The 18,892-nt window shown below is 43.6% G+C and overlaps 1 protein-coding gene across 2 annotated transcripts; it reads left to right on the forward strand.

Annotated features, from left to right (window-relative positions):
• Positions 1–1,124: 1,124 nt before the first annotated feature.
• Positions 1,125–7,161, forward strand: LOC120717446. 2 transcript variants are annotated; one of them, XM_040005458.1, is made up of 7 exons: positions 1,130–1,767; positions 2,408–3,905; positions 4,074–4,148; positions 4,608–4,946; positions 5,843–5,972; positions 6,068–6,092; positions 6,270–7,161. In XM_040005458.1, the coding sequence occupies exons 2-7, from the start codon at positions 3,890–3,892 to the stop codon at positions 6,363–6,365; spliced, it is 681 nt and encodes a 226-aa protein (XP_039861392.1). In that variant the 5' UTR covers positions 1,130–1,767; positions 2,408–3,889; the 3' UTR covers positions 6,366–7,161. The 2 variants fall into 2 exon arrangements, with proteins under 2 accessions (XP_039861393.1, XP_039861392.1); XM_040005459.1 differs by lacking the exons at positions 2,408–3,905; positions 4,074–4,148 and having other exon boundaries at positions 1,125–1,767.
• Positions 7,162–18,892: the final 11,731 nt, after the last annotated feature.

The following is an 18,892-nucleotide window of genomic DNA, read 5'->3' on the forward strand; positions in this document are numbered from 1 at the left end:
ATTGTGCAATCTTCTTCTTTCTGGACGAGCAGAATACACTCATTCATTGTTCACAGTTTTAATCGTCTCTAAGTTAAACTTGATTTAACCAGTCAAGTGATGAAAGGCTGTGAGGCACCACTAAGGGGCAGTATTGTTAAAATTAAAGTCCACATGCCTGTTCTATGGCATAATTTTGCATGTGGTAATCTGAAGATCATGGCTTTCTGTCTACATTTTTATACTATTATTTGTCATAAACAAAATCTCTAACATCAAACAAACTTTAGATGAGGATTAACAGAAAATTCCATTTCAGAGAAACTTTTGTTCCCTCTACATCTTGCGACATCTTGGGCTTCCTCTTGAGTTAAGATATAGATCTTGTGGTATCACCATATCCTGTACACCTATTTTGCAACGTTCAAAGTTATATTAAGATAAAAGTGAGGGCTTGGTAAGGCTGAGGAAAGCCAAGTGAGACAGTCATAGCATATTATTATTTTACTACTTTAATAACAACCATGTAGTTCCACAGTGTTTTTCTTCAGTCAAGTGAAGTAAAAATGCCATAGCAACACAAGTTTGTTGCCATGCCACTTTACAGTAATATGCATGGTGGATCACCATGCATCACCACAAAATGGTTAGTTAGGTTTATATGAGCAGGCAGAGCAGCTTTTAGCTAAAAAAAGAAATTAGGCCACATAACAATTTACAATTCAGTTTTATTTATATAGCATTAAATTAAAACAGCATTTTAAATACATCAGGAACAACAGAGTTTTAAAACTGCAAGCGAAGTGCTCTAATGAGGGGATACGGTAATATAAGGTCATTAATATAAGATAGGGCCTGATTATTACAGACAAGTGACTTTTATTTGGCATTTCAACCATGTGCAGTGGTACAGTACAGAGTGAAACGAGACAACGTTCCTTCCTGGTGCTACATATGACATATAACAGATGAACACAGGACTACGTAAAATGCAAAAGGGCAAAACAGTGGAAGACCGGATGGAACAGGACGATACAGACACATGCTATTCTATTGTGCAAAATGCTATTCTATTGTGCAAAACGAGTGAGTATTGTGCAAAAAGTAGCTTGGTGTCTGAAGGTGTGCATGTGAAGCTTGGGCTTCAAGATGGCGCCAGTGTGTACGGCTTGCCGTCTGATTCTGTTTGTACTAGTGTTTTATTTTTACTTTGTTTTAAAACATGCTAACTCTCTGCTTTTATATGATCGTCAAATGCTGCTGGCTATAAGATCCTCTCAGTTAAAAACTCTTTATTGCAATCGTGGATATCAGGGAACCTTCTCCCCACCACTCCTGTCAGGAGTTCCAGCTTGTCTCCGTTGCGTTCCGGCGCCACCTCAACTGAGAGGGCGCCGTAGACGCCGTGGGAAACGCAGTGGCTTATTGGTGAGAATGAAGGCAACCTGGACACGATTTCGAAAAATACCTCACCCTATCCAGACTGGATTTGACCGCGTCAACTACTGGCACTCTTTGGACACGGCTTACACCTGCCTGACACCTGTTGTCGGGCTTACGACAATAACCCCTGCACCAGCGTCCCCCCCGTCTTCGCTCAGGTGGAGTAAACCCTCAGAATCTACGGCCGATAGGTCGGGCACCCACATCGGCTGCTGAGCCACCTGTACCACTGAGATTAAGTCTTGTTAATGCACGATCGCTAGCAAATAAAACTTTTATTCTTAAGGACTTTTACCGATCGGGAGCTGGATCTAATGCTTTTAACGGAAACTTGGCAGAGAGTCGGTGAGTCCAGTTGTTTTACTGAACTTTTACCGCATGACTGTGAGTATCTTAATGTGCCGAGGATGACTGGGCGTGGTGGTGGAGTGGCAGCTGTTTTTAGGAAGAAGCTCTCTTGCAAACAACTCTTAACTGACTCATATTCTAGTTTTGAACTTCTGGCGTTTGAATTGGGGAATCCCCGCCCGACACTCGTTGCAGCTGTATACAGACCTCCAAAATACCACAAGGATTTTACCCAAGACCTTTCAAACTTCTTAGCTGGAACTGTGCCAAGCTACGATCGAATCTTAATCGTTGGAGATTTTAATATTCATGTGTGTTGTCCCTCCAATTCGCTGGCCAGAGACTTTTTAAGCTTGATAGACTCTTTCAGTCTTGCTCAACTTGTGTCTGGGCCAACCCAGAAACAGGGTCATACATTGGATCTTGTGCTGTCTCTAGGGTTACCGGTCCTAAACATGGAAATATGTGATGCTGTTTTTTCTGATCACTGCCCTGTTGTGTTTGACATACTTTTATCTCTCCGCCATTTTACACCTCTTATTTCAACACGTCGTTGTCGTGTTTTTAACCCATCTACAACAGAACAATTTTCTATTGCTTTTAAAAAAGTTTTAAGATCTCCCCTTGGCTTTGGCAGCAAATTGAAAAAGCTGTTGGATGAGTGGAGTCACCTGTAATCCAGAGGGTGGGTGCAGTAGATGTCCTGGAGGGAGGGAAGAGATGTACCCATGATCCTCTTTGCTGCTCTCATTACTGACTTTTCCTGGCAGGACTGTGTTCAGGAGCCATAACACACAGTGATGCAGCTTGTGAGTGTACTCTCAATGGTGCCTCTGTAGAAGGTGCTCATAATGGGGGTTGAGGCTCTTGCACACCTCAGTTTGTAGAGAAAGTAAAGTAAAAGCTAATAATAGCTAATATTAACATTTCTCTGAAGGAAATTTCCAAGTGTGGAATGTTTTGTTTTAGTGAAGGTAAACGAACCGCAACATTTCTAAAACTCATGTGTGTGTGTAATGCCTGAAAACATGAGACAGGCTGTGAACTACGACTCACTGAGGTTGAACAATCCACAACCCCTCACAAACAACAACAACAACAAAAACCATGCATTCATCACAAAGACAAAAAATGCCTAAAGTAAAACACAATCATAAAACAAACAAACAACAAACAGCCATAACATTGCTTAAGTGTCTGAAAGCTCTGCTACAGGAAGATGTGTCAGAATATCAAACAACTGATCCAAAATGACAGCGTGATATAAATGTGAGCAAGTGGTGACTGGATATGTTAGTGTGTGTCTCTGACAGATAAAAATAGCACTGTCTAGGGTCAGAGATTCCAGTAATTTATGCCTCAGAGGTCCAAATATATGAGTCACATGGATTGTGGGTAAAAGTACTTGCTCTCACTGCACTTTGCAGATGTTTGCAGTTTTTGGAGACTGCCTTCTTCCCGAAACCTGGGTGAACTACTATTTACTATTTACTACTTTATTATAAATTATTATTGTTAAACAGATAGGGTTTGCTTAACTGTAGCTTGGAACATTATTCTCAAACTCAAGGGAATCTTTTTCATATCTTGCACTCTTTCATGTTTGACTTTTTACTGCCTACAATGCCAAGTAAGAGCACAAAGTCGTGACTGCTGAAAGGGGTTTCGTTACAGTGTTCCTCTTCCTAGTTTCAAGTGGACTTTTATGCATTTTTAAAAATGACAGACGAAGCAAATACATGCCATGCGATCTGTAGCCTCTCGCTGTGGTGTTGGTATAAGTAGAACATTGCAATAAAGGGTTGTAAGCGACTACAATATGCCATCGTCAACAAATGTCAGCATGTACTCTCAGAGCATCTCCTGCAACTTTCAAAGGCCAACCAAAAAAATATGAGCATATCTCTCACATGGCCACAGACCAAAGTTTTTCACTTCCTGTGTGGAACTGTATCTGTGGTATTGTGAAAGAACGACAGCGAGGCTGTATCTTAACGCTATGCACGTATGCCCCCCGTAGAAGCTGTGCCTTCTAATTACTATAGCTATTAGATATTGCTTTTTCTTGCTTTTGCGACCTTAAAGCTGTTGTCGTATTGAGATAAGGACCAAACAGCATATGGCAATCAATACTGGTAAGATAATTGCTGTTTATTACTCTCAAGGATATTACATTTCAAATCTAATTGAAGCTCTCGTAGTAAAAGATGCAAATAAACTACCAGTTAGAAATATTCGCAGATCATCCAGCACATACTGAAAATATGTTTCTAAATTATCTTTCCTTCATGTTGCTATGGAAGACTTTTCAAGATATTTGGGCATCAACTGGACCTTGACTCTGATATGGTGCTTCTTCTATATTTTCTTGCAAGCAGGTAAAATAAATTTGAACTCTCTCTGACAATGTGCAGAGCAATATGTGACCCATAGAACAGCAACGATAAGCTGAATATGTGGGTGAGTTATAGTTGTAGCTTTTTGCTAGCAAGGTTGATTTTCAGTTCAGTTACGACAGCTTTAATCGGCAGAAGACTGCTACTTGAACTTTAATGCACTACTTTTTGTGGCTTTGCTCCCTACACTTTGAAATGCAAACATGACTATGTTTAAGTTACTTAATCTCTATAATTAATAAAAATATTACGCTAGCAATGAACAATAAAAATGTAGAGTATGTACAGTTTAAATGATTTGCAAATCAATTAATTGTCTTTTTATAGACATTTTGAGCTGTGTTCAGATTTTTTGAGGAATAGTTTTGTTTTCCTGTTGCTTTAGTATTCAAAAGTTTCCAGCAAAAACAAAACCTACAATATGATTTTCTTTTTTATCAGAAACACACAGGATCTCACAGACAGCTGGGAGCACAGTGACCCTGAACTGCAGCAATGACTCAATTATCAACTTAACTCAACTGTCGTGGAAAATGAATGGGGAGATTCTGTTCACTATCAGGACAGACAAAACCTTAAACAGCAGCTCAAATGACTCAAAGGTCAGATTTGTAACGTCCTCTAAAGCTGAGAGCCTGAAGCTGAACATGTCCATGTTAAAGAGCCAACTATATGCATTAACCATAACGAGAGCCCAGAGGTGGCACACGGGAAACTACACTTGTGAATTCTCCGCATCAAAGGGAGTCGGGGAAAAGAAATGGGAGCTCGTAATTACAGGTGAATTACTCATTTTGAAGTTTACAGGTCACATAAAAACACAAGCATTCCTTAAACACCTGAAGTAACAACAAGAGAAATTATTTATCATGACTGAGGGGGTAGTCAAGCTATGGAAACAGGAAGAAGGGGGCAATAACGACACTTTCCATATCAACTTCTCTCTCTCTCTCTCTCTCTCTCTTTGTATCAAAGACAAAAGTTGGGACTGCCAGTGGTTTGGAAGCTTTTAGGGTGGAGTAGGTGAAAGTTGAGTTTCCCCTACCACTGCTTAAATGTTATTCTAGGGGAAAGTCAGACACTGAAAGTTGCCTCTGTGTTCAAACACAAAAGAGGTGAAGACATCTGGCTTCACTTGCATTGCCTTTATATTTGTGTTTCTTACAACTCTAGACATTTTGTGGTTAGATTGGTTTAATGTAAAATTTATTTTCTGTAAAGCTTGCAGGTTTCGGACTTTGACACAAAGAAGAATTATGAATAGGAACATGTTTTGAGAGGCTGAGGTCTTTAGAGAGACCACAGGGGATGTGTAAGCAGTGCTAACTTCCTTTCTGCAGGTCTAAAACAGACTAGAAAACTCATACTGGTCTTCCAGTGCATAAAAATATATTAGATCACCCAATGTAGGGTTTATAACACATCACTAACAGAATCATTTTTTATGTTTCTACAATGGTTAATAGGCTTAAAACATGGGCATAAAAACATCCAAAAGAAAGGCTCATAAGAATATAATCTTAAAATGAGTTTCTGACAGAGTTCTAAAATATTTGTCTTTAACAGTTTTTAGGATAGGTGGTCTAATAGATTTGTTAAAAACTGTACATGGAAGTGAAAAAAGTTAACTGAACATTAGAACTGCAGTGAAACAAGTCCGTTTTTGTATTTTACAGAGGATGCTGAAGCAGGAAATCAATTGAAAATCCCACTTGCCATAGCCGTTATTGTACCTTGTACGTGTTTCCTGATCTTTCTAATTACTATTGTGATCATTCAGAGAAAAGTCTGCAAACGACGTTCACGGTAAGTTGCCTGCAGTCACTGCTTTTAAACAGTTTTATGCTAAATGTATTACACTGCTAGGATTAAAAACAACATGTCTCTCTCTCTTTTTATAGCTCTCGTTCTCCTGCTTCAATAATGGTAAATATAATAATTTTTATATTGTCTGTTGAGAAGCAACAAGCAACCAGTCTGTTTCTATGCAAGATCAAGCTGGTCCACTACCTTTTCCACTTTAGGTATTACTAAACATCTGGACATGTTTAGTGGTGCCGAAACATCTGAATTTGGTTTTCTTCCCATGTTTTTGTGCAACAGGAGCAGAAAGAAGATATTTATGAAAACTGCCTGGAACTTGAAAATCGCCGACGTAGTCAAATTCAGGTTCAACCTTACAAATACAGAGTTCAATGATATGGACCACACATAGTAAAAAAAGACTCAACTTTTTATAGCAACAGATTTAAACAGCTTTCTTACATGTAATTTAATAATAAAAACAAATATAAAATGTACTTAAAGCTGCATTTTTCTTGGCTACTTGAACTTCTGTCAGTTTATAAATAAGTCAGCAGTTTACACATTTGCCATTTCAATAAGGAGAGATCGTTCGGAAGAACTGATCTCTATGATATACTGAGATAGAGAAATGGATTGATGTATCTGGTGACTGAACTCTGGTCCCAATGGTGATCGGTTTTAAGACAAACCCCCTCTGGAGTCGTAGTGCTGATGGTGGTGAAAATGAAGATTATGGCTCTGAGTGACTCAGCAAGGTGGAAATGGGGAGGAGGTGGGTTGCACGTATGAGACTCTGAAAGTGTAAGTGACAGACCATTGAGATTTAAACTCTGCAGAGTGGAAGCTGATTGGCTCAAAGAAGTCGGGTAAGAAGATGATTGGACTGCTATAAGGATGTTAGTATTGAGATTAACAGCGTGGGAATGTAGCAGTAATGCAAAGAGTTCCAATAGTGGTTTACGTCCTGGAGCTCTTCCTTGGATGTCAGTTGTGCCGAGTCTCTTTTGTATTGTTCAATCTCAACACCTGGGTTCTGGGTTCTTCATTTGGATGAGTCACTGTTTACTCTTGGAATAATTTGGGTCTGACCACTGCTGGGAAATTTCACTGTTACCTGTATTTTTGTACACAGTGGCTCTCACTGTGGTTTGCTGGAGTCCCAAGGCCTTAGAGATAGTTTTGCAACGCCTTCAAAACAGATAGCAGCCTGGAAAGAGTAGAGTGTCAGTAAATTCAATGTCGTCTGACATGAACTTGTCTGGTGAAATATAACCCAGATTTATAAAAACTGCATTTAACCACATTTCGTTCATGATTTAACAAGGGCAGCAGTTGCTTTTTCACACAGGGTCAGGTAGCTTTTCTTAATTAACAACTGAAATCGTCATTTAATAACTGCATTTTACATTCACATTTCACTCTGAAACATGTAATGGTGAGAAATATGCAAAACACTAAGAAATCAGGAAGGGGGTGACTTGCACACGCACTGACCTCACTGTCTTAAACTTTCACCACTTTTAATATCCACCATTAGTCATGTGTTGCAATAAGGAAAAGCATAATTGGTCCACATTAAATATCTTACTAGATCACAGGAGTGTACTATGAAGTAAGTTGTATGCACTTAATGTATTTCAGGCTTTCTGCGTGCTAGCTGACTAGACTCCACCTAAGATCGTAGTCAGAGATAATGGGTATCATGATGGTGGTTATCAACTGTCTTTGTTAAACCTTCTGACCAACTGACAGCCTCTTGACTGAGTCAGAGACCTGGGTGACAATCCACAAAGAATAGAAAAAAATAAAATGAATAATACGATAATAATGATAATGATACAATGCTGGTGGAGAGTGCTTCTTCACCCCTCTGTAGTGCTGCAGGAAATTGTGCTGTGGTTTATGTTTAATGTGACAAACAGCTGTACATTTGAGGTGTTAAACTTTAAACTTGATGCAGTTTTTTATTTAACCTTTACTTATATAGGTAGTCCCACTGAGACTCTGTGTCTCATTTACAAGAGAGATTTGTCTGTTTCAGACAAACATTTTAAACTTACAGCAATAATAAAATAGCAATAAAATAACAAAAATAAAAATTGACTACTGTCAGTCCTTCTGCAACATATTCCATGAAGACGAGGCAGAAAAGGAAACTCCAACATCCAACAACTGAATGTAATGAAGTCCTAAGACTACAGGCTATGGCCAAAATGTTCATGTATCACGTAATCTGAGAAATAAGAGGGGACTAAACCACAAATATCGTGGTTTATCGTTAAACATTACAGGCTACTCAGTGCATTCATGTCTGAATACCCATAATTACAATTCATAGTACTCCAGTACACAGGACTGGCTTCTAAGGCTACGTTCACACTGCAGGCGAAAGCGCATCAAATCCGATTTTTTTGACCCTATGCGACCCATATCCGATCATGGTGTGACAGTGTGAACGGCACAAAACCGATATTTTCAAATCCGATCTGGGTCACTTTCGTATGTGGTACTGAATCCGATACATATCCGATGTTTCAGAAAGCGACTGCTGTGTGAACGGTCAAGTCGCATTAAATCCGTCTTTTACGTCACTGACACAAGACAGACGCCAATTATCAGCGCCAGAGAAGCGCCCGAGAAGAAATTGCGAATGCTTCCTGGCCATCCGGTGAGACTGCTGGGAAGACAACGTTGGAGAAACGTGAACATTTTATTTGTACTGTATAATCTGCAGATTCTGACAGAAATCTGCAACTATCCTTTGAAGCACCGCTCCTCTAAAACAGCAATAAGGATCATTATTAGGTTATTTACATTATTATGTAAATAACAAAATAAAGCAAAAATTGGGAAACATGAAGTCCGAAGTCTTTATATTAAGGCCATCAGTCAAACAATATAGTTTGCTCTGGGTCTAAACAGAGCGCGTTGTGTGTGACGTCTTCTTTTGCGCATGCGGGCCGCTTTGAGCGTTCACACTAGAGCGCGTTTGCTGTCACATTTTATTTGTAGTGTGAACGAGCAGACAAAAAAATCAGATTTGATCAAAAAATCGGAATTGAGCATTAAGACCTGCAGTGTGAACGTAGCCTAAAAGAAGGCTTCTTTCGGTCCATGCTTTGATGTGTTTAGCCATCACTACAGAGTAAGACAGTTTATCTAACAAAAACAGAGTCTCTGGGGGCATTCGAAATGGACTGGTGATCACAGGGAGGGAGAGGCTACTACTAATCCTTCCTTCTATAGCTGTGAATAGCCCTTTTCCGCTGCTGTAAGGGTACGTGACATACCCCACGTCAGGGGTGTCCAACTCCAGGTCTCGAGGGCCGGTGTCCTGCAGGGTTTAGATCTCACCCTGGGTCAACACACCTGAATCAAATGATAAGTTCATTACCAGGCCTTAGGTGAACTTCAAGACTTATTGAGGAGGTCATTTAGCCGTTTAAATCAGCTGTGTTGGCTCAAGGACACATCTAAAACCTGCAGGACACCGGCCCTCGAGGCCTGGATGCTTTTCTGCCCCTTTGTCCATGCAGTGTGAAAGAACAGCTTCTACACCATACAGAGAGGCATTGCAGGACATGATAACACACTTCTGGGGATCAAAATGCACGAGGAGTGGTGCAGAGCGTAACGGTTGCGTTACCTGCTGGAATGCCTTCTTATGAGCTTGGTACCACCTCCAAGGACTGTCTGTGCAGTAACCCATAGAGCGGTTGAGCACGGCGGAGAGGTCAGGCAAAAACTACATTTGACCAAACAGGGACACTTTGTTTTCTGCGCTAACCTGTTATTTCTCAGATATCAGCCAATTTGCTGGCAGATGCAATAAAATAATAATAATAATAATAATGATGATGATAATCTCTCTTCTCATTACTTCTTATCGAGAAGAGAGAAAGACCTAACTCATGGAGAGGACACGCACAAAGACTAAGCTCACTGGGAGGAGCTTGATGACAAAGTGTACAAAAGAACATGCCTGACAGTGGTCAATTTCGACATTGATATGTTTTTTTTGATAAAGTTTCTTTTAAATTGCAATGTATGCTCATAATACAGCTGATACACTCCTCATTAAAAGGATACAAGCATAAACCCCACGGTGTGAAGGGTTAACTAAGACGGATAGAGCTGAGTGTTGATGGTAAACACTTACAGAACACAGTATCAGACAGGAAGGGCTGATTGGCCTTGGGTGTATGATAACAGGGCGCTGTAGTCAACAAGAAATGGAAACTTCCTTGTGTCACTTGAAGCTGACTTTAGCATGAAAATAAGATGTCTGATCCCTGACTGGAAGTTAATAACTGTTGCCATGAGAAAAGACCCTGAGGAGAATAAATCAGGGGGCACTAAGTGTTAACCACCGCATCTCCCCATCAATAGCCAATCACAATTATTTCCTGTTTTCATGTGTCTAATATATACTTGGAATTATGAATTGTATTTCATTCTCCGTGTGCAGACTGCCTGACACTGAGAAGTCCACAGCTGTGCAAGAAAAATCTTTAACTGCCTGATAATAAAATAGTGTGAACTGCTAGACTGTCTTCTGAACTTCTCTTAGTGAAACAGAACGCAACAGTGACAAGATCCTTTGATCCTTTGACAACATCCTTTGATGCACACGAACGACTCCTTTACACAAACCCAGAGCCTGGACTTATAGATCATAAGCTCCCATTACATTGAAAAAAAGACAAGCCTTCTCTGTTGCATGAGCTGAGACAAAAAGGAGAAACAACTGAGACCAGTTGTGTATCATTTTGCCTTGAAATAGGTACAAATCATAACCATATGAATGGGTCAGTAACAGTAACACCACGTGTAACATTTTAATTTGATTCATATGCTTTGTATGAGCTAAAAATGCAGCACAGGGCAAGTGAGAGAGGAAACTTTATTTACAGCAACACAAACCAGTCATATCAGGAGCATGACGCAATCAACTCTACTCTCATATTTTTAAAAGTTTATGTTGCAAAGGGAAGAAAAGTACATTAAGCAGTAGTTCATCTTGATAGATGTCCTTCTGGGTAGATGAGGAGATGAGATAATGGTTCAGTGGCGAGCCTGTGTGTGATTCATAGGTCAACACACAGAAACAGAGTGAGCCACAAAATGACCACCAGCAGGGAAGAAGAAGCGAAGAAGACAGGCCACAAGAAAGCAGAAATACAAATCGAGGCAACAATGGTGGCATTAACTGATGGTTAGATAATTAGATGATCATTAGATGATTATGCTGTCCTATTCCTTGTTTTCTCTTTACAGTATAAGGATGGTGATAACGATTTCTCCTGAAAGAAAGGGGGAGACACAGCACAGGTTTAAGAGAGAAAGAACAATATCACACCTGTGAAGGATACCAAGGAGGGATGTGAGGCTTTCAGTTTAAATATGGATTCACACCTTAACGGGTGTAAAAGGAGGGATTTGTTAGAATTCATTTTTTATCTTTAATATATGTATTCCCTAATATTTTATATTTCACAAATACCTCATAATTTTAATCACACATTTTATCTTTTACTGCACCAATTAATTTGAAATTCCAACCATTTAATAATAAATTGTAAAAACCTATACTATGTTTTTACTACTATGGGTTTCTTTGTCTTCTCTCATAAACAATTAACCCTGACATCTTTCATTCCTTCTTTATCTTTAGCACTTCTGCATTTCTTGGTTAAGTGCCCCTTTTTCTCACAGTTATGGCATACACCTTTAAAAATGCAGTCCTTGGCAAAATGTGCACCCCCAACACTCCACTGGCTTCCATGGCTTGCTTTTAATATTGATGTACAGTGGCTGGGTGCATACTGCCGTTAGCTTTCTGATTTTCTTTAGGGTTATCAGCTGCTGTCACTATTTTATGTGTTCTTAAAGTTAAGTTTGGTTTCTCCCAACAAGTGATGTTGCATGTTGTCATCATTGATACCTCAACATATCAGATCCAGTCGCCATCTCTCTCTGTGAACTCTGTGAGCCAGCGAGCTAGCTAAATGCAAATTCATACTCTGACCATAATCTCCTGAGAAAACACGTTCATCTTTCTTCTTTTGTTTTTTATCCTTGCCACCTAAAAGGTGTTATAACCTCGGGGTACTCATTCGTGGAAATTTAGTGACCTTACTAGGATTTTTAATGACCTTTTTTTTTTTTGAGGTCCTGATGGGTAAACCATGGTTCTGTGGTGCAGTATTCCCAAACACATCAACACTATCACTTCTGTAACAATATTTATTTTAAAAATATATAATTTCTGTTTCAGTGTTTTTTCATTTCTTAACCAGCAGTGGTGGGTGGGGGTTCATACCAGATGAGTCAAAAGATGAGTAATGACTTTCTCTGGTGCTGCTGGTCAGCAGCATTCTGGTAAAAGCTGTTATTCTATTGGCTGAAGACCAAAAAAGGAAGAGGAAAAGCGTAAGAAAAACAGAAGCTGGAGGTACGAGTAGGACTAAATATAGATATTGTGGTTGGTAAAGGAGGAGACCTTGCTGATATGATGGAGAGAAGGAGGTAGACATATTTTGTGTGTGTGCAGGGGACAAATATGAAGGGAGGCAAGCTGTATTAAAACTTTGTAGAAAGGAAGAGAAATAGGACATTAAGATAAATAGTGTTGTGGGGACGGAGAGATGGTCAGACAGGATCAGTTTGACATCGAAAGGTTAAAGAAAAAAAATGAAAACAAAGAGGTTAGCAAAGAAAAAGTGGAACATTCAGAGAAATTAAGAAAGTAACAGGAGTACAAGGAGACTGGGATTACAGGAAATAGACAGGTGTCAAAGACAACACACAAGAATGATAGTGAGTGGTACAGACACCCAGGAATTCATTGGCTGGTCAGAGAGACAGAGCTGGACAGGATCTGTAGCAGATTAATCTCCATCATTAATCTGCCTAAACTGTACTTTGAGCACTTTAAGTGCTCCAGGACAGTAGAAAAGCCCTACATACAGTAAAAATCAGTCCACTTATCATTTATTAACAAGTGGAGAAAGTGTATTGAAAAGATGGAAGGAGCAATTTGAGGATCTCCTAAATGTAGAAAATTAGTTAAAGAAGAGGACAGATGGATGAAGTCAATCAACAAGGGCAGCGGATAAGTGAGAGCAGTAAGAGGATGTCCAAGGAATGTAGACGAAATGTACTGGTGCCGGTTTTCAGAAGAACGGTAATAAATTAAAAGCAGTTTGCAGTGAGGGGTGAAAAACCGCCCTCCTCTGGCTGCTGAGTGAAATAATGAAGTAAAGTACAAGTTTTCCAGGACAGGATGTTGTGAAGCAGGGGTCCTTAATCCCAGTCCACGAGGGTCCCTGCAGGTTTTAGATGTGTCCTTGATCCATCACAGCTGATTTAAATGGATAAATTACCACCTCAACATGTCTTGGAGTTCTGCAGAGGCCTGGTAATGAACTAATCATGTGATTCAGGTGTGTTGACCCAGGGTGAGATCTAAAACCTGCAGGGACACCGGCCCTCATGGACTGGGATTGGGGACCCCTGTTGTGAAGGAAGACATACACATGGGTGATGTGACACAGGAAGATGCTACAGATTGGATAAGATAAAAGCACATAATCCACTGTGACAGCCCCTGAAGGAAGCAGGCGAAAAAATAACAAGAATTCAACAAAAGCCTTCTCTTCCTTTGGATTTGTGGCAATGCCATAAGGAGGCAAGACCCTGCTGAGGTTTTTTTCAATTCAGAATTTATCCACATATTGTTTAAGAAGTTAGCAGTCATAGCACTGCAACATCAGTGAAGGGATCAAGACCTCCCTGTAGTTTCTTTGTTAGTAATGGCATGTAAAACCAGCATGTTTTTGGCAGTATTGTACTGTACCATGTATAAACGCTGTCTGTGTAGTATGGACTGTTTGTCATGATCCTGGGTCAAACTGTGTTTTTGAACGTTTAAGTGGTGAATTTTCTGTCTCGATTTGTAGTTTTGTTTATTCATGTATTTATTGAGTATCGTGGAGGAGTCTTTAATTCTTGCCATAATCGTAATTTTAAAGTTTCATTTGTTCACTCTGCATTCCCTGTTTTGTTCTCTTGGGTCATGCTTTAGTGTTTCCCAATTTTATTATGGTTCTCACTTCTTGTTTTACTTTGATTTCTTTTGTCTGGTGTCGGTGTTTAATTCTACGTCCCCTCTTGACTCTATACCCCATGTGCGTACACAGTACTGGCTTCCCCTCAGTCTTTGTCTCAGCGTCTGATGTTGTGGATCTAGTTTGCTGCTTGATTTAACTTTGAACTCTTTCAAAGCCTTCACAAAGGTTTGTTTGTTTTATAATTTTTTGTATCTCTCTGTATTTGAGTCTGCAGTTCATGACAGTTTGGTACCAAATTATAGGTCTCTGTAATTTGGTACACAGCAAAATCTCCAGTGTTAAATTAACACTGGAGAGTGTCTATATGGGTCCACACCTCTGAGTGTTAAATTAACACTTTTGACAGTGTTATATGTTTAAAAGTAACCTAGTCAGTTTTGAAGATTAACAATGGCTAACACTGCCTCCCCCCACCGCAGGGAAAAGGGTAACACCACCTGGGTCTGGGTGCAGTTCCCCCCTCCAGGGGCAAGGGTACCTAGACCCGGTTCGTAGAGTACGCTTGGGGAGTGTGATCGTGTGTACAGCGTCTCTTTATGTCTGTCTCCACGTTGGTTGAGTGTGGAGTAAGTGCATATGAGAGCATGAGGGTGGGAATGGATGTTTGTGTCTGTGTGTGCCTGTATGTCTGTGTCTATATGTCAGGTTGGGTATCAGACGCCACCTCTCTGGGGACATCTCAGGCCCCCTAAGGTTTGGAGGCCTATCTCCACCCACCATCACTTCCCCTGCCGGTGGCGGACTCCCTCAGGTGTCGGTGCGTTGGTGGTTCTTTGTGTCTGGGGGTGGGCGTCCGGGTACACACCGGCTCACTCCTTGGTGGCCGCTTATCGGGGCCTGGAGCCTGGGGCTCGCTCGGGCCACTTCGGAGGTGGGGTGCCCCCGGCCTCTCGGCCTGGGGCTCGGTCACTCAGGCACAGCTGGCTGCCGGCGGAGCTCACGGGTGCGTCACTGCAACTCCCCCTGGCTTCTGCTCCGCGGCTGCTGAGTGAGCCCTCATCTGGGACTCTCCTCAGCTCTTACTGGGACAGTGGCGCGGTTGCCCCTCTGTTGGTCTTCCTTGGTCTCTTGTGTTCTGGGGGCCTCTGGATGTCTGGAATTTTGATCTCCTCCATACCTGCTTCATACCCTGGAGGACGGGGCTGTGGCTCCCCACACTCCCTAGCAGATCGTTACATGGAGAAACCTTTGGAATGCAAGCATGCTGATCCACACAGGTATGCACACAGGTGTACACACGGGTATTCACAGACGTGGACTACAGCTTTCTTGGCTGCTGCCTCAAAGCACATTGTGCGCTGTCTATCTTGCGTGCTGCACAATATCGTTTATTATTTAGTATCTACTGATATCTACTGCTAGCTAGTTTATTGTGATGGTGCCGTTTTTTTTTTTTTATTATGTTGCTCTTTGTTGTTTGCTTTCTCTTCTGTTTTTTTTCCTCCATACAGGTGACCCAGGAGTTTTTTTTTTTCTTTCTTCCCCCCCCCTTCTCTCCCTCTCTTTCATTCTTTCTCCCTGTCCTATCCCCCAGTCATGTCTGTCCCGTTTGTAGCAACTGAAAATAAAATAAATTCATAATTATAATAAAGGTCAATCAAATGGACCAATATGGCAAGGCCATGATGATCCACTTGGTAAAATAAATCCGCTTGACATCTTTCTTGGCCTTAAGACTGTCACGGCTGGCGGAGTGAGCCGTGTGGAGTGGAGGAAAAGGAGGACCCAAAATGCAGCACACTGATGATACGAGTGAAGTTTATTTACACGGTGGCAGTGGCAAAAACAGGCAATGAAGCATGAGTAATGACAAACCTAAACTGGGAGAAACTAAAGAGCAAACCTGAAGTCTACAAAACGGAGAGCGGAGCGGAGCGGAGAGACGCAGACTAAGGAACAGGATACCAGACTGACATGGAGTTATACAGACGAACCGGCAACAGGCAGGAGAACACACAGGGCTTAAATATACACACCAGTAATCAGGGGATGAGACACAGGAGGGCAACACAGCTGGGAGGAATCTGAGCTGACGGAACAGGGGAAACATAAACTGAGCACACTCACATATGACACAGACCTTCACAATAAAACATCACACGCAGGCTCGACATCGAGAGACAGACAGGAAATAACATATGAAACTAAACCTGCATCTTAAACCCAGATAAACAGAAACATGGAACTCTAATAATAAACATCATAATCATCATCATAAACATTACCATAACACAACAAGAGAACAAGAACACAATCCCTGATGCAAACTTAAATCAAAACACAATAAACTCAAAATACTGGGTCCAACGGACCCAGAACCGTGACAGTACCCCCCCCCCCCCCCCCTAAGGGCTGGCTCCCGACAGCCCCAAACAGAAAACAGAACAAAACCGAGCACCAGACCAGGGCGGGCGGAGGGGGCCCAGGAAGGAGGGACAGAGACCAGACAAAAAACAAGGAGCACAAGAGACCAGAACAAACCAAAAACAGGCCAACACAAAACAAGACCATTCACGAGTCCACAGTAAAGTCCGGGGGTCGACAATGCAAGAGCTGAAACAGTTCAGGGGGCCGACCGTGCACACAGCAACGGCGGCGACGAGGAAGCAGGTCCGGGGGCCGACCGTGCGGACGGCAACGGCGGCGAGGAAGCAGGTCCGGGGGCCGACCGTGCGGACGGCAACGGCGGGCAAACAGTCCTGGAGGCCGACCACTTGGAAGGCAGTGGCAGCCACTGAGCAGGTCCGGAGGGCGGCCGCGATGCCAGCGGCGGCGACAAACCCTTTCCGGAGGCCGTCCCCGAAGGCCATGACGCCACCTAATAGGCCCGGAAAACGGCCAGCAGAGGTGAGGCGGAACGGGTCGAGCTGGCTCTGACGGCGGTGTGGCAACTGCAGGACCAGGCGAGGCAGGACCAGACGACGCTGAAGCTGAAGCGGAGGTTGGACCAGACGAGGCTGAAGCTGAAGCGGAGGTTGGACCAGACGAGGCTGAAGCTGAAGCGGAGGTTGGACCAGACGAGGCTGTGGATGAAGACACGGAGGCCGGACCAGGCGTGGATGACGGCAGCGGGACGGCTGCGGAACCTGACGGCAGCGGGACGGCTGCGGAACCTGACGGCAGCGGGACGGCTGCGGAACCTGACGGCAGCGGGACGGCTGCGGAACCTGACGGCAGCGACGCTGCAGGCGGTGATGCGAATGGTGGTGATGTGAATGCTGTAGGCGGTGGCGTGAATGCTGCAGGCGGTGATGTGGATGCAGGCAACGGTGGCGTGGAAGTCGCGGGGGATGAGCCAGCAGGTGACGGCTGAACGGACTCTCACGGACTGTCAGCGGATGTGCGGATGTGCCGGACGGGCTCCTCGGGCCCTCCAGCAGACGTGGCGTGGGGCTGGACGGGCTCCTCGGGCCCTCCACCAGACGTGGCGTGGGGCTGGACGGGCTCCTCGGGCCCTCCAGCAGACGAAACAGGAGGCTGGCTGGGCTCCTCGGGCCCTCCAGCAGACGAAACAGGAGGCTGGCTGGGTTCTCCAGAACCCCCAGCAGACGAGACTTGAGGCTGGACGGGCTCCTCATGCCCCCCAGCGAAAACAGTCTCTGGACCAGTGGGCACCGGGGCCCCTGGAACACACAGGTCAGAACCAGCAGGCACACAGGCCTCCGGCAGGGACAGATCAGAACCAGCAGGCGCACGGGCCTCCGGCAGGGACAGATCAGAACCAGCAGGCGCACGGGCCTCCGACGAACACAAAGCGGACTGCGGCTGCACAGAGCAGTGACTCAGCTCAGGCAGCGACAGCCGGATGCAGTCCTCAGCTGGCTTCTTAACCTCCAGGGGTCCAGAGTCGGCTGGGGGCTGGAACCCAGCCTCTGGGGAGGCCCTGGAGTGCGTCACAGTCTCTGTACTGGCCAGCTGTTGCGGACTGACTACTGCGTTATGTGGTGTGTCTCTCTGCTTGACATGAACAGGTGAAAAACAGTTCTTTTCAGGTTGGACGGACTTAACTTGTTGTACAGGAGGAGTGGGTGAAGATGATGGCTGAGCGGCTAACTGAGCTAGTGGCTGCTGGGCAGCTAACTGAGCTACCGGCAGGACAGCCGACTCAAAAAACACAGCCCCGGAATAAACAGACACACAGTCCAAAACAGAAAAAGGGTCCTTTTCACTCACCACAGCTGGCTGTTCCGAAGTCCTAGTCTTCGGCTGTGGGGTGATGCGCCGACGGCGCGATCGTCGCTTCCTCCCGGGCAAAGCCTCCGGCGGGCTGGGCAAAATCTTCGCCGCCGGGCTAAATCTTCGCCGCCGGGCTAAATCTTCGCCGCCGGGCTGAGTTGGGAAGCGGTAGCGGCTGGTGGGTGAAGGTGCAGTTCGTTGAGTATGAAGTCCTGTACGAGCGGGTGAAGAAAGTCCAGCAGCCAGGAGTGAGCAGAGATGAGCTGCTGTAGCCTGGCTTCTACAGCGCGGAGACACTCTTCCCCCTCATGCTCGAGCCATAGGTTAAACAACCTAGAAACGGAGTCAATTAGTTCCTCCCGAAGCTCCTTGGGAGGTGCGGATGCTGCTGGGTCCATGTCTGGTCGGCTCGTACTGTCACGGCTGGCGGAGTGAGCCGTGTGGAGTGGAGGAAAAGGAGGACCCAAAATGCAGCAAACTGATGATACGAGTGAAGTTTATTTACACGGTGGCAGTGGCAAAAACAGGCAATGAAGCATGAGTAATGACAAACCTAAACTGGGAGAAACTAAAGAGCAAACCTGAAGTCTACAAAACGGAGAGCGGAGAGAC

Source organism: Simochromis diagramma, unplaced genomic scaffold, assembly GCF_900408965.1.
Source record: "Simochromis diagramma unplaced genomic scaffold, fSimDia1.1 OVJJ01000501.1, whole genome shotgun sequence".
Classification (NCBI taxonomy): domain Eukaryota; kingdom Metazoa; phylum Chordata; class Actinopteri; order Cichliformes; family Cichlidae; genus Simochromis; species Simochromis diagramma.